Source organism: Schistocerca serialis, chromosome 2 (assembly GCF_023864345.2).
Source record: "Schistocerca serialis cubense isolate TAMUIC-IGC-003099 chromosome 2, iqSchSeri2.2, whole genome shotgun sequence".
Classification (NCBI taxonomy): domain Eukaryota; kingdom Metazoa; phylum Arthropoda; class Insecta; order Orthoptera; family Acrididae; genus Schistocerca; species Schistocerca serialis.
Window position 1 is genome coordinate 802,888,648 of NC_064639.1, and position 25,129 is coordinate 802,913,776.

The 25,129-nt window shown below is 39.3% G+C and overlaps 1 protein-coding gene across 3 annotated transcripts in view; it reads right to left on the reverse strand.

Moving 5' to 3' along the window:
- LOC126458048 (Golgi-specific brefeldin A-resistance guanine nucleotide exchange factor 1) overlaps window positions 1–25,129 on the reverse strand; it is a 317,427-nt gene that overhangs the window by 196,488 nt on the left and 95,810 nt on the right. For all 3 annotated transcript variants that reach the window (XM_050094843.1, XM_050094842.1, XM_050094841.1), the window contains exons 13-14: window positions 24,276–24,427; window positions 4,889–5,091 (exon numbers count right to left, since the gene is read on the reverse strand). In XM_050094843.1, coding sequence (XP_049950800.1) covers window positions 4,889–5,091; window positions 24,276–24,427 — 355 coding nt within the window. The remainder of the gene's footprint in view (window positions 1–4,888; window positions 5,092–24,275; window positions 24,428–25,129) is intronic.

Here is a 25,129-nt window from a genome sequence, read left to right on the forward strand (position 1 = left end):
TGGAAAGAATAAGGCTGACAAGAAGTGTAATTTAAAAAAATGATGAAGTACTGTACATTATGTCCAGAAAAGGAAAGGGACTCCATTAAAATTAAATGTAAAGCACAAACATACTACAGACAAATCTTTCGCCTACACAATCATGATAGAAACGAATTTGTAGGAGATAGCTCCCACTTATTAAAAAAACCTGTAGCAGTTTTTATACAGAAGAAGACAACCATGTGTATATGATGGAGCAACTTCACACATTGGCCCTCACTGTGAATTACCACCAACACATTTCTAGTAACTGATGTGGAACTGATAACTAATTAAGATCAGCAGCAGAGGTACATTTTCTCCTAGAACAATGAAGGTAGGCATTTCTAGTAACTGATACGGAACTGACAAGTAATAAAGATCGACAGGAGAGGTCCGTTTTCTCCTAGGAACAGTGAAAGTAGACATGAATGATTAAAGACAGCACCAAATATGTGAGCTGCAAAGCAAGAAAAGAAATCTTGTTTCTCTGATTACCATATGTTTGTCACAATGGTTGGTAGTAATAGAAGTATCCTCACTATGGATATACTGGAACAAAAAGGACATCTAATCTAATTCTTGACAGATAACATTTGTACAGATGGTTACAGGGAGAATTAGGGCCTGGAATCAGTCTCGTTTTCTTGAAGTCATTTCTGTAACAAGGTAAAATGTACTGCACAGTGACCACAGTATTTTTAGTTGTCATACTTTCGAGCCTGACAAGTACACAATGATTATGCTGGATAGTGATCATGATTATGACAACAATTATACACTTGTCATACTCAGAAGTTCATGTCTATAAATACTATTTTCACTTTTCAATTTGTGTCATGGTGTTACACAAATTACTAAGAAAATGAAAGGCTAATTCCTTTCCATAATTTTACCTTTGACAGTATGATAAGTTATTACTGATCATTTTTAGATAAAATTAAGAAAATTAAATGAGTGAGCTATGGAGTGGTGACTGACATTTACTAAGTAAGTACTAATTTCCTGCTACAGAGTGACTAAGTATTTTCAGTCACAATACTTCTAAGTGTGACAAGTAGGTACAGACATAGAAATAAAAACAATTAAATACTGGTTGATATCCTGACAAGTATTTCCATTTTGCTCTTAAATATACTTATTCACAGTAAACGCCATGCCTGGTGGTCTAGAAGTACAGCAAGTGCCTGAAAACAGAGGTCGCAGGATTGAACCCGTATATAACGAATATTTACAGTGTAAAATAGGAAAGCAAAAACTGAAATACATATTTAATCATAGACAAATGAACTAATTGAGGAAGAAAATTCCTAACCTAAAAGCTTAAAAGACAGTACATACAAAATTATTTTCAATAGAAAAAAAGAGAAAAGAAAAGAGGAGCGAAATAAAGTATTTGTAACAGATCATATTAGAACACACAAACACCAAACCTAAACCAAAAGACTCAGATTATGTATGTTCTGAGACTAATAAACCACAGATCACATAATCAAGTAGACTGCTACAAGACTGTCACAATAACATACTCACATATAAAGTGCCAAGACTAAATATTGTGTTAAGATTACATGTTGCTGTAGAATAGTTCCTGCATCTGGAGTCTTTTTACGATGAAACAAATAAAGCAAAAACAAAATGAAAAGAAAACAATACATGCTGAATATATTGATATAATAACACTTTAACTTCAATATAATAGTCACGAGCACTTGACCCCATCATCATGTTGTTATTAGATCAACAATTTGGCAACATTGCAGGTGACTTCCATCAGTGTGGTACATTTAGAATCAGACCATTGTTACATTCAGATATTATCTAGTGTTATTTCACATTGCTCCTAGTGATAATTCATCAAGAACATCACTGACTCAATTTCTGGTTGAGTGGCAGCAGCGTGTATTTTATTAACACTAGTCTATGATTTTAATTACTGTAGGCTGACAGATGATAGAGGGCCAAACCAGTACAGGGAAAGAGACCTGCTCCAGCAGTGCCTGGAGGCACCGACGACACAGTCTGTTCCATGCCTTCCGCTATTAAGTTTTATTGCCACGCTTGAATACTTGGCGGGACAGCCTCGTGGATGTCATCTGTGTGCAGGCCAGCTACTGCTAGCAGTCAAGATGATGGTAGTCTGTGCCCTTTATCATAATTCCTAATAAAATGCTACTTAACAAACTCAATCATCTCTAGTATCTTTTTCTTAACTGGGGCAGCCAATATTTTGGCTTGCAGGCCATATCCGGGCACGAGTGCCAAAGCACTCAGCCTTGTTTCACATTCCCCCTACCGCCAAGCCATGCTGTCTGAGTGCAAGGAGGATGAAAAGGGGAAACTGCGAACATGCTGCATTTAAATGAAGTGCAGTTGCACTGCATGCTACTTGGTTTTATATTTTACAGGCCACAACAACACAGGCCACAACAACACAGGCCACAACAACACAGGCCACAACAACACAGGCCACAACAACACAGGCCACAACAACACAGGCCACAACAACACAGGCCACAAACAAAACAAATTTTTAATATCATTTAATTAATTTTGGTGCACTGAAGACATAATTTTTATCTGGAACAAACTGCTGGCTCACGGGCAGAAGCAGACTGTTTCACAGAATTCCGCACTCAAATTACCAAGTAACTGTCACGTAATTTAGTTTCATAATCCAAAAAAGGCATTTCACACAAATATGTAGATCAAAATATTGTAGCACTTTTGTAACCTCATTATGAAGCTATGGAAACTACCTGAGGAAAGCAATGTAGATGTCTAGGACAGTTTCAACATAAAAAGATTTGTGATAATTGGAATTACCCTGCGGTCTATCAGTTACATCTGCACATGCTCAGAAATTTTTTCAACTGAAATGGCAAATGAAAACAGCTTGGAAACAGATATAAGACTGACAATATTCTCAAAGCTTTGTAAAACTTTATTTATAATTCTGTCTAGGCCACACTAAGTTCTTCAAACCTTTCATTTTCTTTAATGCCAGTGAGCTTAGGGAACTGGACTGTCCTTGTCAGATTGTGCCACTTCTATAATGAGATTTTCTTTTTAAATGCATTGCCATTAAATCAGAAAAAAGTTACTTTGCAGTCTGCAGACAAGTCCACTTAAAATGTGAAGTCTGCACTCCATTCCAAATGTTCTAGTTTTCACTCCTGCACCCCTGTTTCCTTCAAAAAATTAAAGTCTTAAATTGAGAAATCATTCCAGTGATACCCCTTGACTTAACCAGTGTACTTTGCAGTAATATATCAAAGTCTCCATACTCTCTCTTTAGTTCCACTGAAAACTGTTGCAACAGACAATGAAATAATGCAGAAATTTTACTGTTCTTACTACCAATTTCTTCACGGGCTCCAGGCCTGCAAATTTAGCAAAAAGTACTTTATTATGTGCAAAATGATGTATCTTGTCTGTTGATCATTGTAATTTTTTGCTCTTTCATTGTTATCTAAATCTTTAAATTTTTTCTGCATGGTACTGCAATGTCATTTCATAGTAAATGTACACTACCTGTCAAGATTCCTACAATAGAGCGCTAGACTGCCACCTTTGTGGAAACAGCCACTGCACCAGTGAATGTCCTTCATACCACAAACACATAGCGAAGGTTAAATAGTGCTGACAGCACAATTCTGCTGAACTGAAGAGATTTGTGACACCTGAAAAATACCGCAACTGCAATGCTAAATGAAATGTCATGCTGTTCCAGGTACTTCTGAGAAGGATCAAGGAATGCTGAGTGACAAGCCAGGCTTGGCCAGCCCACACTGCATGTGTGAAGTTTGGCATGCAGTGGCCAGCCCTGCCCTTAACGGTAAAAGGCTGCCTTGCCAGTACACAAGTTTCCCAGATCTGTATAGCTTTGCCACACATATTATAATATCATGCTACTGCTGTCTTGCTGTGTTGTCCTAGCATTCCATTAGGAATGTGTTAATGACTCATCGTGCCTCACCAATGTATACTAAGCAGCACTCGCAGACCACCCCAAACTCAGATGTGTGTGGTGGGCAGGGGGGAGGGGGGGGGGGCATGTGCAGCTTGTCTGCAGCATCCTTCATGGATCCTAATACCTCTCACAACTTTTCTGCTGGTTTGGTAGATTGAACTTATGCCCCCTCAGACTCCAAAAGATGATCGTAGATTCTGCAATTTCACCTTCAAGTAGCCTGTCTCATTAATATGGGGTATTCAGTTTGTGTAATGAGCGCAATGTGGAAATTCTCTGTTTAGATAGCATACCACATTAGCAAAACATCACACACACTACCGAACTATATGTAAATGTAGGCTTCCGTGGCCATTGTAACAGTCAATAAAATTCTTCTGGATTTGTGACCGCATTGTCGATTATAAAATTCCAACGTTTCGGTGACCACTGCTAGATGCCTTTCTCAGAGGGTATTGCTAACTACAGTTAGCAATACATCCTGAGGAAGGCCGAAATGTTGGAATTTTATAGTTGACAATGCGCTCACAAATCCAGAAGAATTTTACTGACAACCTAACTATACTTTCGCCTTCACAACAAGGATAAGAGATATGGTTGTGATAGACTATATAAAACCTGAGACAAGCCCTTCCCAAATCATAAATATATCATCCTGATGAGGGGCCACTTCCAAGAGTGGCAGAAATATTTGTCTGTATCATAACTCACCAACATCTTCACTTACCAACATCTTCACTTACTCATGAAAGTTTTAATGAAGATGATGACTGCTGAAAAATCCTGCATCATGCATGTCTCTACAAATGTTCAACACATCAGTTACAAGTCCTGTGCCTGACACAATAGAGTATTAGTAACTGTCATTACCTAAAAAGTGCTATAATCACTCACTTTACGAAACTGTCCAAGACCTGGAGATTGTTTCTATTGCTTATGTATTCGCCTATCATTTTTTTATCCAGGCGAGGATTCTCGCGTAAGAACTGGACAACTTCTTGAGGATCAAGTGGTGTTGAGAGAAGATGGTGGTCTTGCAGAAACTGGATACCTTTCTTCGGTTTTGAATTGAAATGTTCAGTTCCTGTAGCCAGCAACTGAAAGAGGACCAAAGGAAAAAATTACAAACAATAACTAAAAATTATTTTAACACCTAACATTTGAAGTTTATTAAGGTCTGACTTGGAATAAACAATTGTACTGCAATAGTTATCTATTGCTAACACTGTATCTAAACGTTTATGGACAGTAAAGAAAAATTAAAACATCATATTTTCCTAAAGATTGTTACTACCATCCAATTATTAACATCTAATATATCATTATTACATAATATTGCCCATGAACACTACATAACATTTTATCTTATACGGCAGGCTACAACTCAGTAATACACACACCAAAAGAAGTTTTGCATCACCTCAGTTCTGAGAGTTCCGGAACCTGTACAGAAAAATGGAATAGAGATCAATATAAACACCATTTCTGTCCATTTTATTGCTCATAAAAACCACACATTGCATGTTGTACCACCATACAGCAAGGCCTTCAGAGGTGGTGGTCCAGATTGCTGTAGGCACTGGTACCTCTAATACCCAGTAGCACATCCTCTTGCATTGATGCATGCCTGTATTCGTCATGGCATACTATCCACAAGTTCATCAAGGCACTGTTGGTCCAGAATGTCCCAATCCTCAATGGTGATTTGGAGTAGATCCCTCAGAGTGGCTGATGGGTCATGTTGTTCATAAACAGCCCTTTCCAATCTATACCAGGCATGTTCAATAGGGTTCATGTCTGGAGAACATGCTGGCCACTAGTCGCGCTATGTCGTTATCCTGAAGGAAATCATTCACAAGATATGCATGATGAGGGTGCGAATTGTCATTCATGAAGACTAATGCCTCGCCAATATACTGCCAATATGGTTCCACTATCGGTCAGAGGATGGCATTCACATATCGTACAGCAGTTACGGCGCCTTCCATGACCACCAGCAGCATACATTGGCCCCACATAATGCCACCCCAAAACAGCAGGGAACCTCCAGCTTCTGCACCCACTGGACAGTGTCTCTTATGGTGTTCAGCCTGACCGCATTGCCTCCAAACACTTCTCGCACGATTGTCTGGTATAAGGCATATTCGACACTCGTTGGTGAAGAGAATGTGATGCCAATCCTAAGCGGTCCACTTGCCATGTTGTTGGGCCCACCTGTACTGCGCTGCACGGTGTCATGGTTGCTAAGATGGACCTCGCCATGGACATTGGGAATAAAGTTGCACATCATGCGGCCTATTGCACACAATTAGGAAAAGAAAGGTGATAGAGGCAGGTGGCAAACAGGAACTAGTGGATGTCAGCAAGAGTGCCAGAATGAAGGCTACATAGGACGGGAAATTCCAACCAGTGGAATTCAGACAACCTTGTGTTGAAGGAAGATGGTGGAAAGTAGATGGTGATCTGGGTCTCTGAGGTTTTGAAGCTGTTTAATTCTATCATATCACACTGAATGGCATGCTCCACAATGTAGCAATCCACTTGGTCTTTAGTCATAGTTTGGAGTTGGCAATTCATTCAGGTGGATAGTTGCTTTGGTGTTACATCAACATAGAACACTATGCAGTGACCACTGCCGAATTGGTAAATGGCTTGCTAACTTTCACAGGTGACCATTACTCTTCTGGATTATGCAGTTCTAGTGACAGGGCTCAAATTGAAGATGTTATACAGTTGTATGGAAGAAGTCTTACACGGGGGTCTTCCTCGAGAATACGACACCTGGTGCAGGAGCTGGGAACAGGAATGGCATAGATATGGACAGGGGTGCACATCAGGGGTGTCCAAGGATTAGAGCTCATGAGCTGTGTCTTGGCTCATGTGGCATAGTGTTCATCCTGGCTACATACTTCTCCCATCACCATGCCATGCTGTGCTGTGAGTGGGAAAGGTGGAAACTTCAAATTTATTTGCCAATACAGTTGCACTGCACCAGACTTGGTTTCATGTTTCAAATTTCTCAACAATATAGGTCACAAACTAAACAAATTTTCAGTATTATTTATTTTGGGCATGCTGAAGACATATTATAACTTATCTGGTACAAACTGTTGGCATACGGACAGGAGCAGACAATTCCACAGATTTTCACACTCAAGTTGCCATGTAATTGCGACTTATTTAGTTCATTAATTGAAAAAAGATGATTCACACACATATGCTGACCAAAATATTGTACCGCTTTTGCAACCTCGTTATGGAGACATGGAAACTCTACCTGAAGGAACCAAAGTAGATGTCCTGAACAGCTTTAACATAAAAGGAAATATCTTTAAAATGGGAATTACATTGCAGATCAATGACTTACATCTGCAAGTGCACAAGGATGGTTTTAACTGAAACAACAAATGCTCTTGAAAACAGATCTAAAGCAGATGTAAGGTTGGCAATGTCCTCAAAACATTTATAAAACCTGATTCTGTGAAGGCCATAATGTATTTTTCAAACCTTGTTTTTTATTTATGGTCAATGAGCTAAGGCAATTGGATTGTGTTTGTTGGAATTTGTCCCTTCTAAAATGTGAATTAGTTTTTAAATGCATCCTCATCAAATCATAAGTAAGTTATTTCTCACCTTGCAATGTCTTATTGTGTGCAGTGCGCAGTCAAGTTCACTTAAAGAGTGTGGTCTGCAATCCATTCTGGATGTCATTTTCATCCCTGCACTCTGTTTTCCTTCATAAATTCAATGACAGCAGGTTTTAAATTGAAAAATCATTCCAGGCATGCCCCTTGACTTAAACAATGTCCTCTTTGTTCAGTGCTATCAAAAACTATTGCACAAATAATGTATGCAACTTTAGAAATATTTCTGTTTGTACCACCAATTTTTTCTTGTGCTTCAATGCCTGCAAAATTTGTGCAAAGAGCTCCTTGCTGGATAAAACAATGAATCTAGTCTGTTGATCACTGTAATTTCTGCTCTATCATTGTCAAGTAAATCTTTAAATTCTTTCTTCATGGTAATGTAATGTCATTTCATAGCAAATTTGTAGTAACTGAAAACTATGCAACTGCATAAAAGATATTGAGAATTCTCATACCTCTTTCTGCCATTCCCACTCATTTTTAAAGGCTTGCGCTGACAAATCACTGGACTGCCTCTTTCTTTGCAAACAGCCACTGGACGTGTGAATGTCCTTCACACCATGAACAAATGGTGAAGATTAAACAGTACTGACACCACGATTCTGCCATACTGAAGAGAGTTGTGCTGACCTAAAAATACCATGCCATAATACTAAACAAAATTTGGCACTGTAATGGATACTTTTGAGAAGGGCCAAGAAAGCTGAGATAGGCCTTGCCTTGTCCTACACACAGACCACAAATCTGGCTCACATGTGGTTTGGCAAGCCACAGCTAGCCCTGATGTATATCATAGACTAGATGTGTGACAGTATTCCACAGTAGAAGGAATGGAAAGGACAGTGGGTAGGAAATTTTTATTTCAGCCTATGACAAGAGGTAACCGAATCCACGTGGGAAAATGTGGTTTAATCAAACTAGTCTACGGTTCGGTCTTGGGTCCTCTGTTGTTCTTAATATACATTAATGACTTCCCAGTCTATATTTACGAAGATGCAAAGCTGGTACTTTTTGCCGATGATACAAGTGTAGCTATCACACCCAGCCAGACAAGAATTAACTGATGAAATTGTAAACGATGTTTTTCAGAAAATCATTAAGTGGTTCTCTGCAAATGGGCTCTCATTAAACTTTGACAAAACACAATATATACAGTTCCACACAGTATATGGAATGACACCATTAATAAATACAGACTTCAATCAGAAATCGGTAGCTAAGGTAGAATATTCAAAATTTCTAGGTGTATGCATTGATGAGGAGTTGAACTGGAAAAAACACACTGAAGATCTGCTGGAACATTTGAGTTCAGCTACTTATGCTATTAGGGTCATTGCAAATTTTGGCGATATACATCTCAGTAAATTAGCTTACCATGCCTATTTTCGTTCTCTGCTTTTGCATGGCATCATATTCTGGGGTAACTCATCATTGAATAAAAGTGTGTTCATTGCACAAAAGTGTGTAATCAGAATAATTGCTGGAGCTCATCCAAGATCGTCCTACAGACACTTATTTAAAGAGCTAAGGATCTTCATTGTAGCCTCACAATATAAACATTCACAATCCGAATGATTTCAAAAGTAATAGCAGTGTATATGGCTACAGCACTAAGAGAAAGGATGATCTTCACTACTCAAGGTTAAATCTAACTTTGGCTCAGAAGGTGGTAAATTATGCTGCCACAAAAGTCTTTGGTCACTTACCTAATAGCATCAGAAGTCTGACAGATAGCCATATAGCATTTCAAAGGAATCAAGGATAACCCCTGCTTAGGTCCCTTCGAGTATACAGTAAAAAAAATGGTGTTTATCTAAAATGTTTTGATAACATTTAGGAACTGCACTCCTAATATTTTTTTTAAAATGTCTGATCTGAAATTATTTATATGCCCCTTAGAAGCCACAACTACTTTAGTATTTATATTTTATGGCACAAAATGTAGTAAGCGAAACAAATTTATAACCTCCGTAATACAAAGACATGGTGCAGACTGCTTCACTTCACTGACATTTTAAAAGAATCTCTTCCCTTTGTAAGGCAGATATACTGGTTCAGTTTATGCACTTCTCTTCTTGCCATGCTCATACTGATATGTTTGTGGTGGCAAAATGTCATCCCTGGTGGGCTGGTGATTATATTCATTGTATCTCTTGTCTAAACCTGGTTTTGGACGAGGCTTGTATATTTTTCTGCTTTTTGAGGTATGAGGCTCATTTTTCTAACAATGACTCACTTTTTTGCCCTCCTCTTTCTGTTTGGACCAACCAAAAGAACCTCTGCTAAAGACATACAAAATTTTGCAGTTTGGTTTTCATGGCATGGCATGGCATGGTTGACTCATATCGTTCAGTCAAATCAAAGAAGATATCTACTGTCTTTATCTTAACGTACAGTCCTAAAAGTGCCTTCTGTCCTGCATACATTGCAAATGTAAAAACACATTGTCTTGCTGAAATTCTTTAAGCCGCTATTGCATGATGATGCCATTTGGTACAAACCTTAAATTTGTATATAATATTAAGGCAATCACTTGTGTAAGCACAATGTTACTGTCTGGCAACATACACAGTCTGGCTGTATCGAGCTGGAATGTCTAACATCATTATGCAGACTTAAACAGTTCAAGATGGATAGTTTTTGCTGAATGTCAAGTGTACATAAACACATGTGGAAGCAGCTGAAAGAATGAATTATTCCTGCCACTTAGATGACATTTTAAATGTATGGAAAATGATGCTTCATGCTAGCACATTATGTTTCCATGACTCAAACTGAACGATTGATAATTAACCAATATTTTCAGTTTGTGGCCACATGACAACAAACCTAAAATATTGAATACATAAAAATTACATCAAAATTTCATGTTTGATCTGTTACATAGCATCTGTGTATCAGACCCTACTCTCAAGATATCTTTTTCACTGGAATTGTTTTCCAAAAACAGTCATGCAATAGAGTGTTAAAAAATTGCTAGATACAGTGGAATAAGGCAGATTTTATATGTCTCTTGCACCATGATAAAAGTGAGGGCTCATCAGCCTCTGTGCAAAGCCTGAGAAGGGGGGGCAATTCTAAAAGTGGCAGCAACTAAGCTTAGTTATCCCACAGTGAACAGTATCCGCACCTTTTGGTGAGCGACCCCATAAACTGTGTCATCACAATCAAGTTAGGATTGTACAAACACTTTATGAAACTGGGGCTGATGAACTATTTTTTTTACCCACATTTTGTTAGATAGTAACTGCTGTAAAAGAGTTTTTCAGATCAATCAGGTGCAGCAATCAGATAAGTCTGATCAGAAAAACAGCCCAAATAATAACTGAATTTAATAAGATTTTAAATTGTTCGCTCAATCTAAATTCTGTGAGATTAATACTTAAAACAGACCTGCACAGATTTTTTTTTAAAAAAAATCAATAAAAAATAAAAATATATGGCCAATCCATATCTTTCTCTTAATTACTAGTTGCAACTGGCTTTCTGTTCCTGGAAAGCTGAAAGATAGGAAAATTCAAAAAATCATTGACAATGAGCCACCTCCAGCAAGGCAAGATTGTCAATAGGGGAGTGATATCTTCTGGATCCATAAAGACAGACTACTGTGCAGCCTTGGTTCTAAGGGAAAGACACCATGACAGTTACCCATGTGCTCCAATTTCTTTCTTTTCCTTCAAAGCTAATGAGAGTAAAAAACAAAATGTTTCTCAAGTATGTTCACGCCTTCCCATGTTTGGGGAGAGGAATGTAAATAGCTTCTCCCCACATATCAAAGAACTATTCTATTAATTATTTGAAGTTAAAAAGTTCTAGACAGGTTTTTTTATCACCTGAGCAATGTGCTGTAGCATGATGTGATGGATTTTATTATTAAGAAGTGCAAAGTTCTCTGCCTTCAACATATCCGTAGCAAGCTCCCACAATAGGAATGGAAGGTTGCACGCTTTGTCATTTCTAAAACTGAAGTTTCAATTTCTTCTCTCAAACAATCACAGCAAAAGGCTCGATCTTAGCTTGCAGTGACAGGGCTCTGAGCAAAATGCTCCACCACAATTTGGGCAATGTCATTTTTACAAAATTGTTGAGGTTTTCATGGCCACTCACCGACATGTTGTCCATTGGCTTCTGTCTCAGGTTCTTCGACAATGTTGATGGGACAGGTAAATATAATAATATTCAGCCATTAGCTTATCCCTTTGACAGCTTGAGGCGCACGACCACCTTGCCATACTGAGGCAGCGCGGACTACGGCGTAATCCAGGTACTTGCGCTAAGTCCTGTTCCTCGGAGCCACCACCGGGACCGGAGTGGCCCGCACTTCCCAATCCGTCCTGTGCTGAATACTTCTGGACTGATTACGACTCGCGCAGAGCCAGCATGAATTTTTGGCAACTTTGAGCTCTAATATCTCCAGCAATAGTTTTTGTAAATAAATCAAATTTGGCCATTTTGTACAACTTCATGCGTTCTCTTAAGAATAATAATGAAAAGAATTTTATGAGCCATATTGAGTCAGAAAATTGTAGGTGAATTGGCCAAAAAAACAGGCACCCAAAAAAACTTCGAAGTTTGGCTTCTTGCATCTCCTGGATGAATACTATGACGAACATGAGACTTGGAGTGTAATAACCCAACAATGCAAGGTACTCAAATATAAAGTTTCATTTGCGTAGCACTTTCCAGTATTGAACGAATTAAGTGCAAAATTGATGATTTCGTAAAAAATCAATAATTCAGTATTTTCGTTCTGATTCTGCTAGAAAACTACGTTCTATAAAACATTCCAAGCTGTAAAAAATCGGCCTTGAAAACAATGTAAACTTCAGAGCGCATATCTGGTAGAGTGAAAGAATGATTAAAATGAAATTTAGAGTGCAATAGATTGACAGCACAAAGACATGGAATAAAAATTTTTATTACCCTAATATTTTCCAATCATCTACAAATTCGTCAAAAAGGTGTTTATTATTTTTTTTTTTTTTTTATATATAAAGATGAAAGCAGGGTATATTCGATACTTCTTTTACAAATACAGTTTTCTATTAAGGCTTCAAAGCCACTCTCATTTGAACAACCAATTTTAAACCCCCCACCCTCCCCAGAACAATGATTTAATTTCCAATATTGGCTAACATAGAGGAAAAGTAGTAAGAAAAATCGCACTGAGAACAGAGTTTTAACTTTGGCATGTTATTTCTCATTGATCAAAGGCACTTGAAATTGATTATAGAAAACAGGTTTTGTACAAGTAGAACTGAATGTGATCTATATTTGTACTACTCAGGATAAAAGAATATGTTATGTCTTAATAATTTAAATTTATCGTACGTAGATTACTATATAAGTTTTGTTATACTGGCACAATGTACTCGGCATAATTACACCTACCACAGTACAGATATTGCGCCATCTCAATCGCCAAGTCCATTCATTTTCCAGCAAACTGCTACATATGAAGAAGTCAGGCATTGTTTGAATAATTTTACACCTGTTACATCTATTTCCCATCCTTTTCGATCCAGACTTTGGACAGACACTGGCAAAGTTAAAAATATAAATATTTTTTTACATTTTTTAGTAATTCATTCAGAAGTGTCAAATATTCTCAGATTTAGTTCCAAATGATTAGTAATGCATCTTTGTATGATAAGTCTCAAAGCAAGGTACAACACATAATGGAACATTACAAGTTTTGCATTGGTATTTTTGTTTCCCGGTGTACTTTCTGTTTAGTGCAAATCACACATCTGCACATACGCATATTTTTCTGTGAATGTTCACTGACAATAAAATCCAGAAAACGTCTCCCTGTGAATTGCAGAGTTTTCTCGTCATCGTAGTGCCTTCCCCTACCAGCTTTTTTTCCGTTCTGCAGCATGTTTTTCTACACTCTCCCTTATGAGAGAAAGGTGAAACTCTGAGTACCATTTTTCGCCCTGTTACCAACCAGTGGAGAGCATGAGCATTTATAATGCACAAATCCAGAATGTGAAAAAAATATTTCTAGTACCATTTCACAGTCTTACGCACTAATTCCACTGTAACAGTCAACTACACCCGTACTCGAGTTGTAACCTACAATACATTGCAGTTTCTTTATTTTTTCGCCAGTATTTCTGTCAGTCTTCGCTGTTTCACTCATTTGTGTTGTGCGACTTGTGGTCAACATGCACACTTCTCTCTTATCGCACCACTTGATAGTAAGGATCTTGTCAATGGACTTAAGCCCAGTTTCTCCCCATTTTAATTTCTTCCACAGTTTTGGCATGTTGTGCCCATTCTTATGACCAGTGCCACATGTGGTTGTTCCATGGTTGTGAAACTACAGGAACAGGTCCAAGCTGGAGTACCAATTATGGACATACAGAATATGACCCTGATCCAAATACAGTCCCATAAGAGTAGCCACTACATCGCCACTTTTCACTAAATTGTGGAAAAACAATTTCTGTTGTTGCACCTGTATATACAACAAAATCCAAAATATACACACTCTGACAGTCAGACAGTACAAATGTCTTTATTATGAATCTACTTCGCTTGGTTGGAATAAATTGCCTTACAGATAATCGTCATTTGAACAGCAAGAGACTTTCATCTACACAAAGCTTGTGATGAGGACGAAATGAATTACAAACTTTGTCAACAATTGTCCTTATTTTAAATAGACTGTCAGCTAAAGTACTTGCAAAGTTATCACTGAAGTATAGCATTCTCAGAAATAGACAAAAATGGTCTCTAGGCATAATTTTGCTGAAAACTGGTTTGTTCAAAAGTGTATCTCTAGACCAATAATCAATTTTAACTTCTTAACTTGTGCCATTAGAAGGCAAATGTCAACAAAACAATACATTTCCTCAAATCCAGAGTCTTCCCACTTTGACAGACGAGAATTGACAGATTCTGCAGTATTTTCTCTGTAAACGTAAAAACAATTTGTTTCATCTGATATAAATTGCAACGGCTCTTGAGACAGAAATATCACAAAAAATGAAAGAATGCTTGGGTCAGTATCTAGTTTACATTTGTATCCTGAACTCGAGTCATCAAAGTAATGGTTTAATAGCTGGAAATTGGTTTCTTTCCAGTCAAACGTGTCACTGTCACTTTCTGATTCCACAGATTCAGAGTAACTGCTGACTGTAATTCTTGCTCTCTCCTCTGATGTAAAGGGCTGAGGACTACAGCTTTGAGATTCTGTTGGAGACTCATCACTGCTAGCAAAATCAGAATTCATACTCACTGTCACTCCTAGTGAGCATATCCAGGTCCTCTTTTTCTGTGCAACCATGGCAAGTCACATTTCTCCCATTAAAATAATAATAATAATAATAATAATAATAATAATAAAACTGACAAATATGTGAAGCAAAGTCAAATTCTGCAAAGAGGGAACACAGAAACAAACATATACGCATTCTCAAACTATACAGTCAGACCACTGAACAGCTACTGGAAGAGCAGAGTGGAAAGACAGCTCTGCGTTTTTACATGTCTGTCGTAAGGTAGATGTGACTTAGCGCGCCTGTACTCGTCCCTAGCAAAGGCCAGTGGCATGGTATGTGCCAACTCATCCTTAGCGCTGTAGGGAAACCCAAAGGCCACACTTAAACACGTCGGGTGTGAAAGGGGAACGGCAAGGCATGCCGAGTTAACAGGTCCCCAGCAGTCAAAGGGTTAATTCCAGCCTGTCACCAGCAACGGAGGATGAAGTTCTGACAATGACAGCCTTTTGGGCTGACAAAACCTCAGAGAAATCATCACACAAATGGCTTCTGCAGAAGCCAACAGGCATATGTCAATCTCACCTTTATTCGGTCAGAGACTCCCACTCCTCAAAATACATGCTAACAGGACATTTTGTAACTCCCTTCCCACAAATTATGACAGCCTTCTATACTATTGATGATTTAGTGAAATGATTTACTGAGTTCAGAAATTTCTGTTAATATGTATTCTTCATCCGTTTAAGCCTGATTGTAAAGCAGTGCTTAACATTAGGTTAATGAACAGGCTGCCTTCTATATCGTTCTGGAGAGTTTGGAATCAATGAGTCAGCAGCCAGGTGGTTATTTCACTTAATCCCATCTCTCCACTTTTTGGCTGTACAGAATCCCATTTATGTTGCTGACTACCGATCCACTGCTTTGTCTGGTATATGCATTGGGAAATTGTCACTAGACTTCAAATCATTAGAAACTTCCTACCGAGCAGGGTTTGTGAGGACACAAGAGCACAACAAGATATCAATGATGGAGACAGGCAGCAGTTCTGCTGAACTGGCTGTTGCACCTCATCTTCATATCCACATGGGGCTTAATAGCTCCACCCCAAGGGCAAATGAACCTGGAGTCCAGTTGGGAATGCTCTAACTGAAGGCTGTAGTAGTTCCCAAAGGCAGACTTCAGTGTTACTGTCATTATCACTTTTGTGTTCTTCAGAATCAAGACAGAGTGATCTGATGCTTTTCAGATTTTTGACAGGCTTACTCAGTCTACACTTCTATGACCAGCACTGTTCCTCCTGAGAGGGTGGTTGCAACTTCATTTGTAACACATTCTTTAAGAGTTGTATGTCTGACTATAAGGGTCAACAATGGTCTCCAGGCAAAAATCTCCATTTAAAAAAGTTTTACTGTTTTCTCAAATCCTGCTTTGGTCACAGAACAATTGGTGACAAACATTAGTATTTTTGTAACAGTCTCCCAACCTTCCCCTTTTCAAATGTGGTGTTCAATCTTGAGACCATCTCCTGGAGCTTTTGTACTTTAATAAATGCTTAACACAAATACAAATAGTACAGTTGCACATACAGTTCAAGGTTTGATTGGTGGTGGTTAAGAGACTAAATGGTAAGGTCAACAGTCCCTCTGTCAAGACATTTTTCATCTGGACTTAGTGACGTCTGTCAGAAATTTGACCAGATTATGAAAGTCTGTCTGAGTTATAAAATCTAGGCACTGAAAGCAATACTGATAGAAGATGTTATATTACATGGGGTGGGCCATTACATAAGTAAGAGCAGACAACAGGTCTCCCAGGGCTCATCTGTAGTGAGAGAGACCCCACATGCTTCCAACACACCACCAATTGGTCTATTATAGAATAAAGAATACTTCCTATTAGGGAGATTAATAATAGCAAAAATTTGAAGGTAAGAAACATAGCGAACATTTGTTGGACGAACAATAATAGATCACAATGAGAGAACTAATCAGGTCTGCAGGTGGATGAGGCCATGCAAGTGTCCCCTGTTGCTCCGCATGCCTCTGCTGCCCCCGTCCCTCCCCTTGCCACAAATGACCCATCCCGACATGTTAAGGAGGGAAGCAGTACCTATTATTCACCACCCAAAAAAAGAGAAAATAGGGTGTAGCAGAAAAAAAGCAATTGAGATAGAGTAAAATAGATATGACCTAGGCAGCTTGCAAAGGAGGTGAAACCAAGTGTTCCCCAGACCCAGCATGTGGTGGAACACACGCCAATCCCAACCACCTGCCCCCAACACAAAAGTAGTTTACAACATTTTATCTGACAATACCTACCACTTTCACAGAGTAAATGGAGAACCAGTTCAACAGTCCACAAGTTTTCAACCAATATTACAGGCAACAAATCTGGAAGACCATGTTTAACATGGACAGTCAGGAGCAGACAGCAATCCTCCAGGATTTGAGTACTGTCCATTAAGCTTTGTGAGAAGAATGTGAGGGTGGATCATTATGTCAAATAAGCCATGAATTAACCTGCTATGACAGATGTGGAAGTGTCATAAGATGATATAGATGTAGAGGAATTCCTCCTGAGGGGAACTGACGGAGGAGTACCATCCATCAATAGTTTCTTTGATAGTTTGATGTTAATTAGAGGGGGCAGTAGGCCATCAGATGTTGTTCCATCTCTGAGTATTCGAGTTATTTGCAAACTGCAGGCCCACACCTGGAATCATCAAAGTGAATGTTTGGCAAATAATTGCTTCTCTAGGCAAACAATCAGCCAGATCTTTCCCTGGAATACCTACATGACTTGGGACCCGAAGAAAGACAAATGAGCAGGCAGTACCACTATAGTAAGAGAGAAAGTCACAAACAGCAGGTATTATAGACTGCTCACTGAGCCACTACAAACAAAAATGCAGTCTAGGAAGGCCTGTTTAATAAAACATAGGGCTCTGTTAATGTTATCGGCTCCAAAAATTTTTCTGGAAACAAACACTGGGAAATATAAAAGCATCTCATTGGTTTTAGAGCCATCAGTGTAAATGATGGTAGCATCTTGATATTTCTGAAGAACAAGAGGAACGGATGCCAAAAGGTCATTGTGGCAACTAACTTCAGGACCTTGAAATACAAGGGTTGGAACTTTAATATTGGCAACTACTTATTTATAGCTCATACAAAATAGATACATGTTTCAAAGTTTTACTGACCTTCAGGGTTGTTGTTGTTGTTGTTGTGTGGTCTTCAGTCCTGAGACTGGTTTGATGCAGCTCTCCATGCTACTCTATCCTGTGCAAGCTTCTTCATCTCCCAGTACCTACTGCAGCCTACATCCTTCTGAATCTGCTTAGTGCACTCATCTCTTGGTCTCCCTCTACGATTTTTACCCTCCACGCTGCCCTCCAATACTAAATTGGTGATCCCTCGATGTCTCAGAACATGTCCTACCAACCGATCCCTTCTTCTAGTCAAGTTGTGCCACAAACTCCTCTTCTCCCCAATTCTATTCAATACCTCCTCATTAGTTATGTGATCTACCCATCTAATCTTCGGCATTCTTCTGTAGCACCACATTTCAAAAGCTTCTATTCTCTTCTTGTCTAAACTATTTATCGTCCATGTTTCACTTCCATACATGGCTACACTCCATACAAATACTTTCAGAAATGACTTCCTGACATTTAAATCTATACTCAATGTTAACAAATTTTTCTTCTTGAGAAACACTTTCCTTGCCATTGCCAGTTTACATTTTATATCCTCTCTACTTCGACCATCATCAGTTATTTTGCTACCCAAATAGCAAAACTCCTTTACTACTTTAAGTCTCTCATTTCCTAATCTAATTCCCTCAGCATCACCCAACTTAATTCGACTACATTCCATTATCCTTGTTTTCCTTTTGTTGATGTTCATCTTATACCCTCCTTTCAAGACACTGTCCATTCTGTTCAGCTGCTCTTCCAGGTCGTTTGCTGTCTCTGACAGATTTACAATGTCATCGGCGAACCTCAAAGTTTTTATTTCTTCCCCATGGATTTTAATACCTACTCCGAACTTTTCTTTTGTTTCCTTCAGGGTAGTCATCAGCATTGTGTATAACCTGTTGACATAATGTGGAAGTCTAAGGATACTCTTAGCAGTGCCAGTTGTGTTGACAGTTCGAGCGGCGCGGCCTGTTGCCAGATGAATTTGTAGCAGTTCTGAAGCGAATGCCACGAGATATTTTTTTCAGTTTAGAAATCTAGTTACACTTACGAGGACTTTAGTCAGGGGAGTGCAGTAGGTGGTACAGTACTTAGCAGCCTCATCAGTAAAACAAATAAGTAACAGCTTGCACTGTACGTGCTTCAACATTGTCCTGCAAAATAATATCAGGTCCTGCAGAAAGTGTCATCACTTCTGTCTCTATGCTGTTCATTTTTGGAACACAACCTATGACCAGCTTAGAAACAGAAGTGATGACACTTTCTGCAGGACCTGACCATCATTTTGCAGGACAATGCTCAAGCACATACACTGCAAGCTGTTACTGATTTGTTTGAGTGATGGGGCTGCTAAGTGCTATACCACCTACTGCACTCCCCTGACTTAAGCCCTCACGAGTTCAGCTCTATTTCTAAACTGAAGGAAACACTTCCCGGCATTCACTTCAGAACTGCTACAGATTCGTCTGGCAATAGACCACGCCGCTTGAACTGTCAACAAAACTGGCACTGCAAAGACTATCCTATGACTTCCGCATCGCTGTCAACAGGTTATACACAATGTTGGTGACTACTCTGAAGGTCAGTAAAACTTTGAAACCCCTATCTATTTTGAATGAGCTGTAAATAAATAGTTTCCACAATTAAAGTTCCAACCCTCTTATCTCGGTCCTAATTTGTGTCTGGGTACTAAACAAGGGAGCTGCAGGTGAGCGGTGTCCTGTAAAACACATGGAGCCCATTCTAAGGACATTAGCAGAGTGTCCCATCAGATTGCGTCATGGTGTACTGGTAATCCCACCCAAGGGTGGAAGTGACTGGGTCGATGACCCTTGCATGCAAAAATAATTTGCTAGGTTGGATGATTGGGAAGTTGCCGTATGGTGACTGCATAAGTGAGCACGAGTTGATATCACTGAAACTGAAGAGGAAAAATTGCTGCTTTGGTGGAGAGATTGTCTATGGGACTAGTTGAATGCACCAGTGGCCAGGCTTATTCCATGATGATGGAGTGGGTCCAATAATTTTAAAACTGAAGTTGCCACTGAAACATTAACCTGGCAACCGTAGTGCAATCTGGATGAGACCTGGGTTCCAATAAATATGGAAGGGAGCAACATAAACTGCACTCCAAAAGGTGTGGGCAAAGATGCAGCCAGTCTTTAGTTGACAAATATGGCTCACATAAGCTTTTTATCAAAGAAGGGTCCCAAAAATTGGGTCTATGTCACAATATTCAAACAATGGATACCCATGTACATTTCTGGGCCATGAGGGACTATGGTACTATGACAGTGATGCACAATTCATGTTTTAGCGAGATAACTGCTGGAAGCTATGGGAAAGGGCTCCAGTAGAGGCCCTTCAGATGGCAATTTGTAGCTGATGTTCAAGGCAAGGCTTCAGTTTGGGAGCTGTACAAAGTGCACAAATTGCCTTCTTGTATGACAGAGTGACCAATGAACTGATGGAGATCACTAGCCTGTTCATGACAATTAGGAAGTGTGCAACACTCAGTACAGAGCCATGAGGGACAAGTAACCAGTATGGAGCCTCAAAAGCCCCAAACATGGAGGGTAAAAAAAAGTGACATGATGGTAAAGAAAATGTGGGGACATGCCTCATACACATCAAAAAAAGGCTGCAATGATGTGCTGGTTACAAAATGCCTGTCACAGTACTGTTTCCCACCTAATCAGATGATCGGTTCTGCATCATGCTCCCAAAATCCATACTGATAGGGGGATGAATGGCACCATGATTTGAGAGCCCAGCACAATTGCCAGGAACCATCCTTTCAAGCAGTTTGTGGAGCACATTGCTGAGAATAATCAGTTATGTATGTTTCAATGGTTGATGACTTTTTGCCTGGTTTAAGGACTGAGACAATAATATTATCTCAGCATTGCGAAAGATAAACACCTTCAAGCATAATACAACTGAAATCCTTATGTTGATGGAATCTTTGAATAACATTCAGATGTTGGATCATCACAGCAATAACTGACACATTGGTACAAATACCACCATGAAGTAAGAGATCCAGGAAAGCTGATGATCTTTGATGGCCCAGAAGACTATGGATCTTGGCCTACACCTGAAGTGCAGTGATCCCAGCAATTTTTCTTGCTGTATTTAATTAGATAGCAAGCCTTATTATTAGGTCGTTAAAAGTGAGGAGACTGGTCTGTGAAGGATGTTGCTTGAAATATTGTAGGGTCCTTCAATGATCCTGAATAGCTGCTGCAATGTGTCTGCTCTAAAATAGCAAGCAGAGAGGGCATGTAGCAAGGCAATGTGCATTTCCAGCATGGAGACGATCACATCGGAGATTTTTCCAACAATTTTGTTGATGGAATTTACTGGGGGGAGGGGGAGGGGGGGCAAAGATGATAACAGGGGTATACAACTCTCAGCTGGCTAATCAAATATATCAATGTGGTACCTGGTCTGACAGGTGATTAAGAGGTCCCAGAATCACTGGAAAGTGGTTGCTGTCACAAAGATTATTTGCATTGCTCATTGCAGTGAAGACAAGAGATTGGGGGAAGAGATAATAAGTCAACAGACAAAAATGTGCGATGTGCGGCACTGAAGAAGGTAGGAGTACTGTCATAGTGGTACATTCCCACAGAGGGTGGTGTACACATCCAAAATAGGAGAAAAGGGGAGAGAGGAAGAATTGTTAGATTATTCAGTTATTGTCTCAAGTAAGAGCACTGCCTTGAGGTAAACTTATGAATGGTGATTGCTGGAGTCGTTTTCTCTGCATTGCTATTGCTCCTAACACTGTACGGAGAGGAATCCACACACAAATGATATCTGTGTGAAACAATGTACAGACCCCTCCAGACATTCTCTCAGGCTGACTACAGTTCAGACAGAATGCATGATAATCTTGAATAGTTGTGGAATGGTCATCAGTGAGCCATGTTTCTTGAAAAGCAACACAGATTACAGAACAAGATGACATTAGTTGTCAAGATTCAAGAAGGTGACAGCAATATTCATTGCTGTCCCATTGGACATCACACTGAGAGTGTCCTGGTTACGTACGAGGAGCCCAAGAGTCATACCTGAAGATCACTGTTTATCACTAGTGGAGATGGAACATCAAACAAACATAGATTCCGACTTAGATGGCAAAGGAAGGGGGGATGATTTGGTGTAGCCTCCTCCTCCTCCTCCTCCTCCTCCTCCTCCTCGGCATTCCAGGTTCTTGTGAAGGCTTATCTGCTGTAGTGCAGGAATGGAAGAAAAGTGAGCAACCCTGGGCCTCCAGTCCATGGATCCTTCAGCCTCTGGCTGGTGTATGGTCTGATCTGTGTATCTCTCGAGAGATTTTTCTCACCCCTGACACTGGTACGCACTGGAGGAGGTTGCTGCTTCCCCGGCCAGGTGCGGGTTTTTGTTGCCACAAAAAGTGCTGCAGAAACAATGACAGTTGAGGGCCTATCACCCCCACAGTTGACTAGCAGGACTACTAGGTGTCAACTTCAAGCGAGTAAATACACCAGGTACAGTTGACAACCCACCACAGCAGTGGCAAATATCGATATCATTGAGACTGGATACAAACCATAATATTATCTGTGAACTTCAAAATATTAAGAGCCAATCTGTGACCTCAAGTTTCATGGATTTTGCATTCTGTACATAGGTTAGTACACTTCAAGAATCAGGGACGGTGACCATTCCTGCAATTTGCAGAGACAGGTGGTATAGTAGATGGTGAATTTTCTTGATGTGATAGTCAGTATAGTCTGCAAAATGGGTCATAGGTATGCAGAGAAAACATATGATCAAAGCACTGGCATTTGAAACACTGGATTCGTGGCGGGAAACACAGCTTCACATTGCAGTCGTAACACACCATTTTGACCTTTTCTGAAATTGAACGCCCTCAAATGTGGGATGAATGCACCAGTCTGACTTCTCTCCAGGTGTTCATGCAGTTATTTGTCCATCTTTAGCATTTGCTTCCAGTTACAAATTTATTTCTTTATCATGTTTAGATTTTTATGGGGTGCAACAGTAACCAGTACACCACCAAGTTGTTTACAGGACAGTAACACCCAGGACTTGGTGGGATTTTGTGTCTTAAGATGGAACCAATTCATTATTTCCCAACGGGTGAGAGTTCACCAAATAGGTTTTCAATAATCACCACAAAAAAATCATTGGAGTATTAGAGAAAGAACCTTTCTTCTGTTCCGGTGCAAACAAAAAACTGAGGGGAATAACTATCTGCAAATCATTTGGTTTTGCTTTTCTCCTGTGGTTCCTACGTTGTAAAGACCACCACCAAATTGTGGTCTGTCTGAAGATATTGCCGGGACTATGCAGCCACCAGCTGATAACTTTGGTTGTTTCATGATGCCAGAAATCTGCCATGATGCTACCTCATCCAAAGAAGGACTCTCCCCAACACATACCACCCAGCCAGAGCAAAGACCATGTGGCATGACGGCCACTGCCCAGAAACCCAGTGCTCCCAAACACACAGACAACTACGCCTCGGCATGTGCAGCAAGGTGACAGCTCAGCCATCAATAGTGTGAGCCCTGGGCAGTCAGGGGGCTGCAACTGTATGGGTACCTGATGATGCCCCACATGGATTGGATATTGGGTGACCTTCCCCGCACTGTCCACATAATCTGTTAAATTTTGAAAAAGTAGAGGTCAAACCCAGATGTTGAGACTGAACGAAAGTTAACTGAAGTATGTGGTCAATAATAAGGGAACAAAGTGGGAGAAGCTGAAATCAATATCCTACGATAAGGCTAGGTTGTCAGAAGGGAATCTGTTCTAGAGAATAAGTTTGACAATTTGAGGAAAGATATAGTCAGTAAGTAAAATTGCAGCACAGTATAGGAAGAAGTAATTCAATGGCTTTGGACCCCATGCTCACCACATACGTAATCATCCATGAAAACATCAATGTGTGTACTATCACATTCTACTGCAGTCTGGAGGACAAGTTTTCCTGCGAGAAAAATCGCAATGGTATCGACCTTAAGCCAAGTAATGGATGGAGGAAGCATAACTTATTGGCAAACTGATCTGTGCAATGATATAGGACTCATTTAATTTATTACACAATATCTCTTTTGAAGGATATGTTTCATTCAAAATGTTGTGAAATGTAAGGAACCACTAAGTATTTGCAAACAATTAATAATTCTTTTAGATATCTCCAACTATACCTTTTTCTTATGTTTGATAGCCATCAACTGTTCATGACTTGGTATATTTTCTGATATTTTCTGTCTTCCAAATCTTGATGTATGTTGGCCATATTTCAATATTTCCGCTGCAGCCAGTGACTCTACATCTGAGACAATGTCAGATAAACCATCTGGAAGTAAAGAATTAATTCAAGATCACTTTTTTAATACCAAGACATAGCTTAATGGGATAATAAGCAAGACAAAAACACAATTTCCAGGGCATTTCAGTGAAATGTTTTTTGTCTTTTGCAGATTGTACCTTATGTTTAGTAACTGTAAGTAATTCATTCAATATTGCTTTTTACATGGGTAACAGGACTGAGAAGCTGATAATTTATGGTTACAGATTTTAGATAATATGTTAAGTATATGGTAATATGTTAAGTTTCAGAAAAATGTAAGTGCCTTTCCAATACAAAACAAATACATTGTTTGAAGCTGCAATAAGGAACTACTATCTTTTTCATAACCATATCTTTGTATCAGTGACTGCTGCACGATAGTAACATGCATCACAAATTTTTGTTTTTGCAAAAAAGGCTTGAACCTAATAGGTAACTCATAATCAAATAATGTATTACTGGAAAATATATCCATAAATCATATTTTCAACCTTGTAAACTTCTCTACTGTTTATGACACCTCAAAAGTGCACCCTCATTACCACAACTGTATATTTATCATGTTTTATATGGCATGTGTAAACATGGTGCTCACCTTGAGTCACCTAATTAAGTTTGCCAAGACACCTCCTTCTGAATCTGAAACTGTCATATATTAATTTAAATATAAAAGAAATGCAGTAATTTTTGTTGGTCAGTTCACAGATT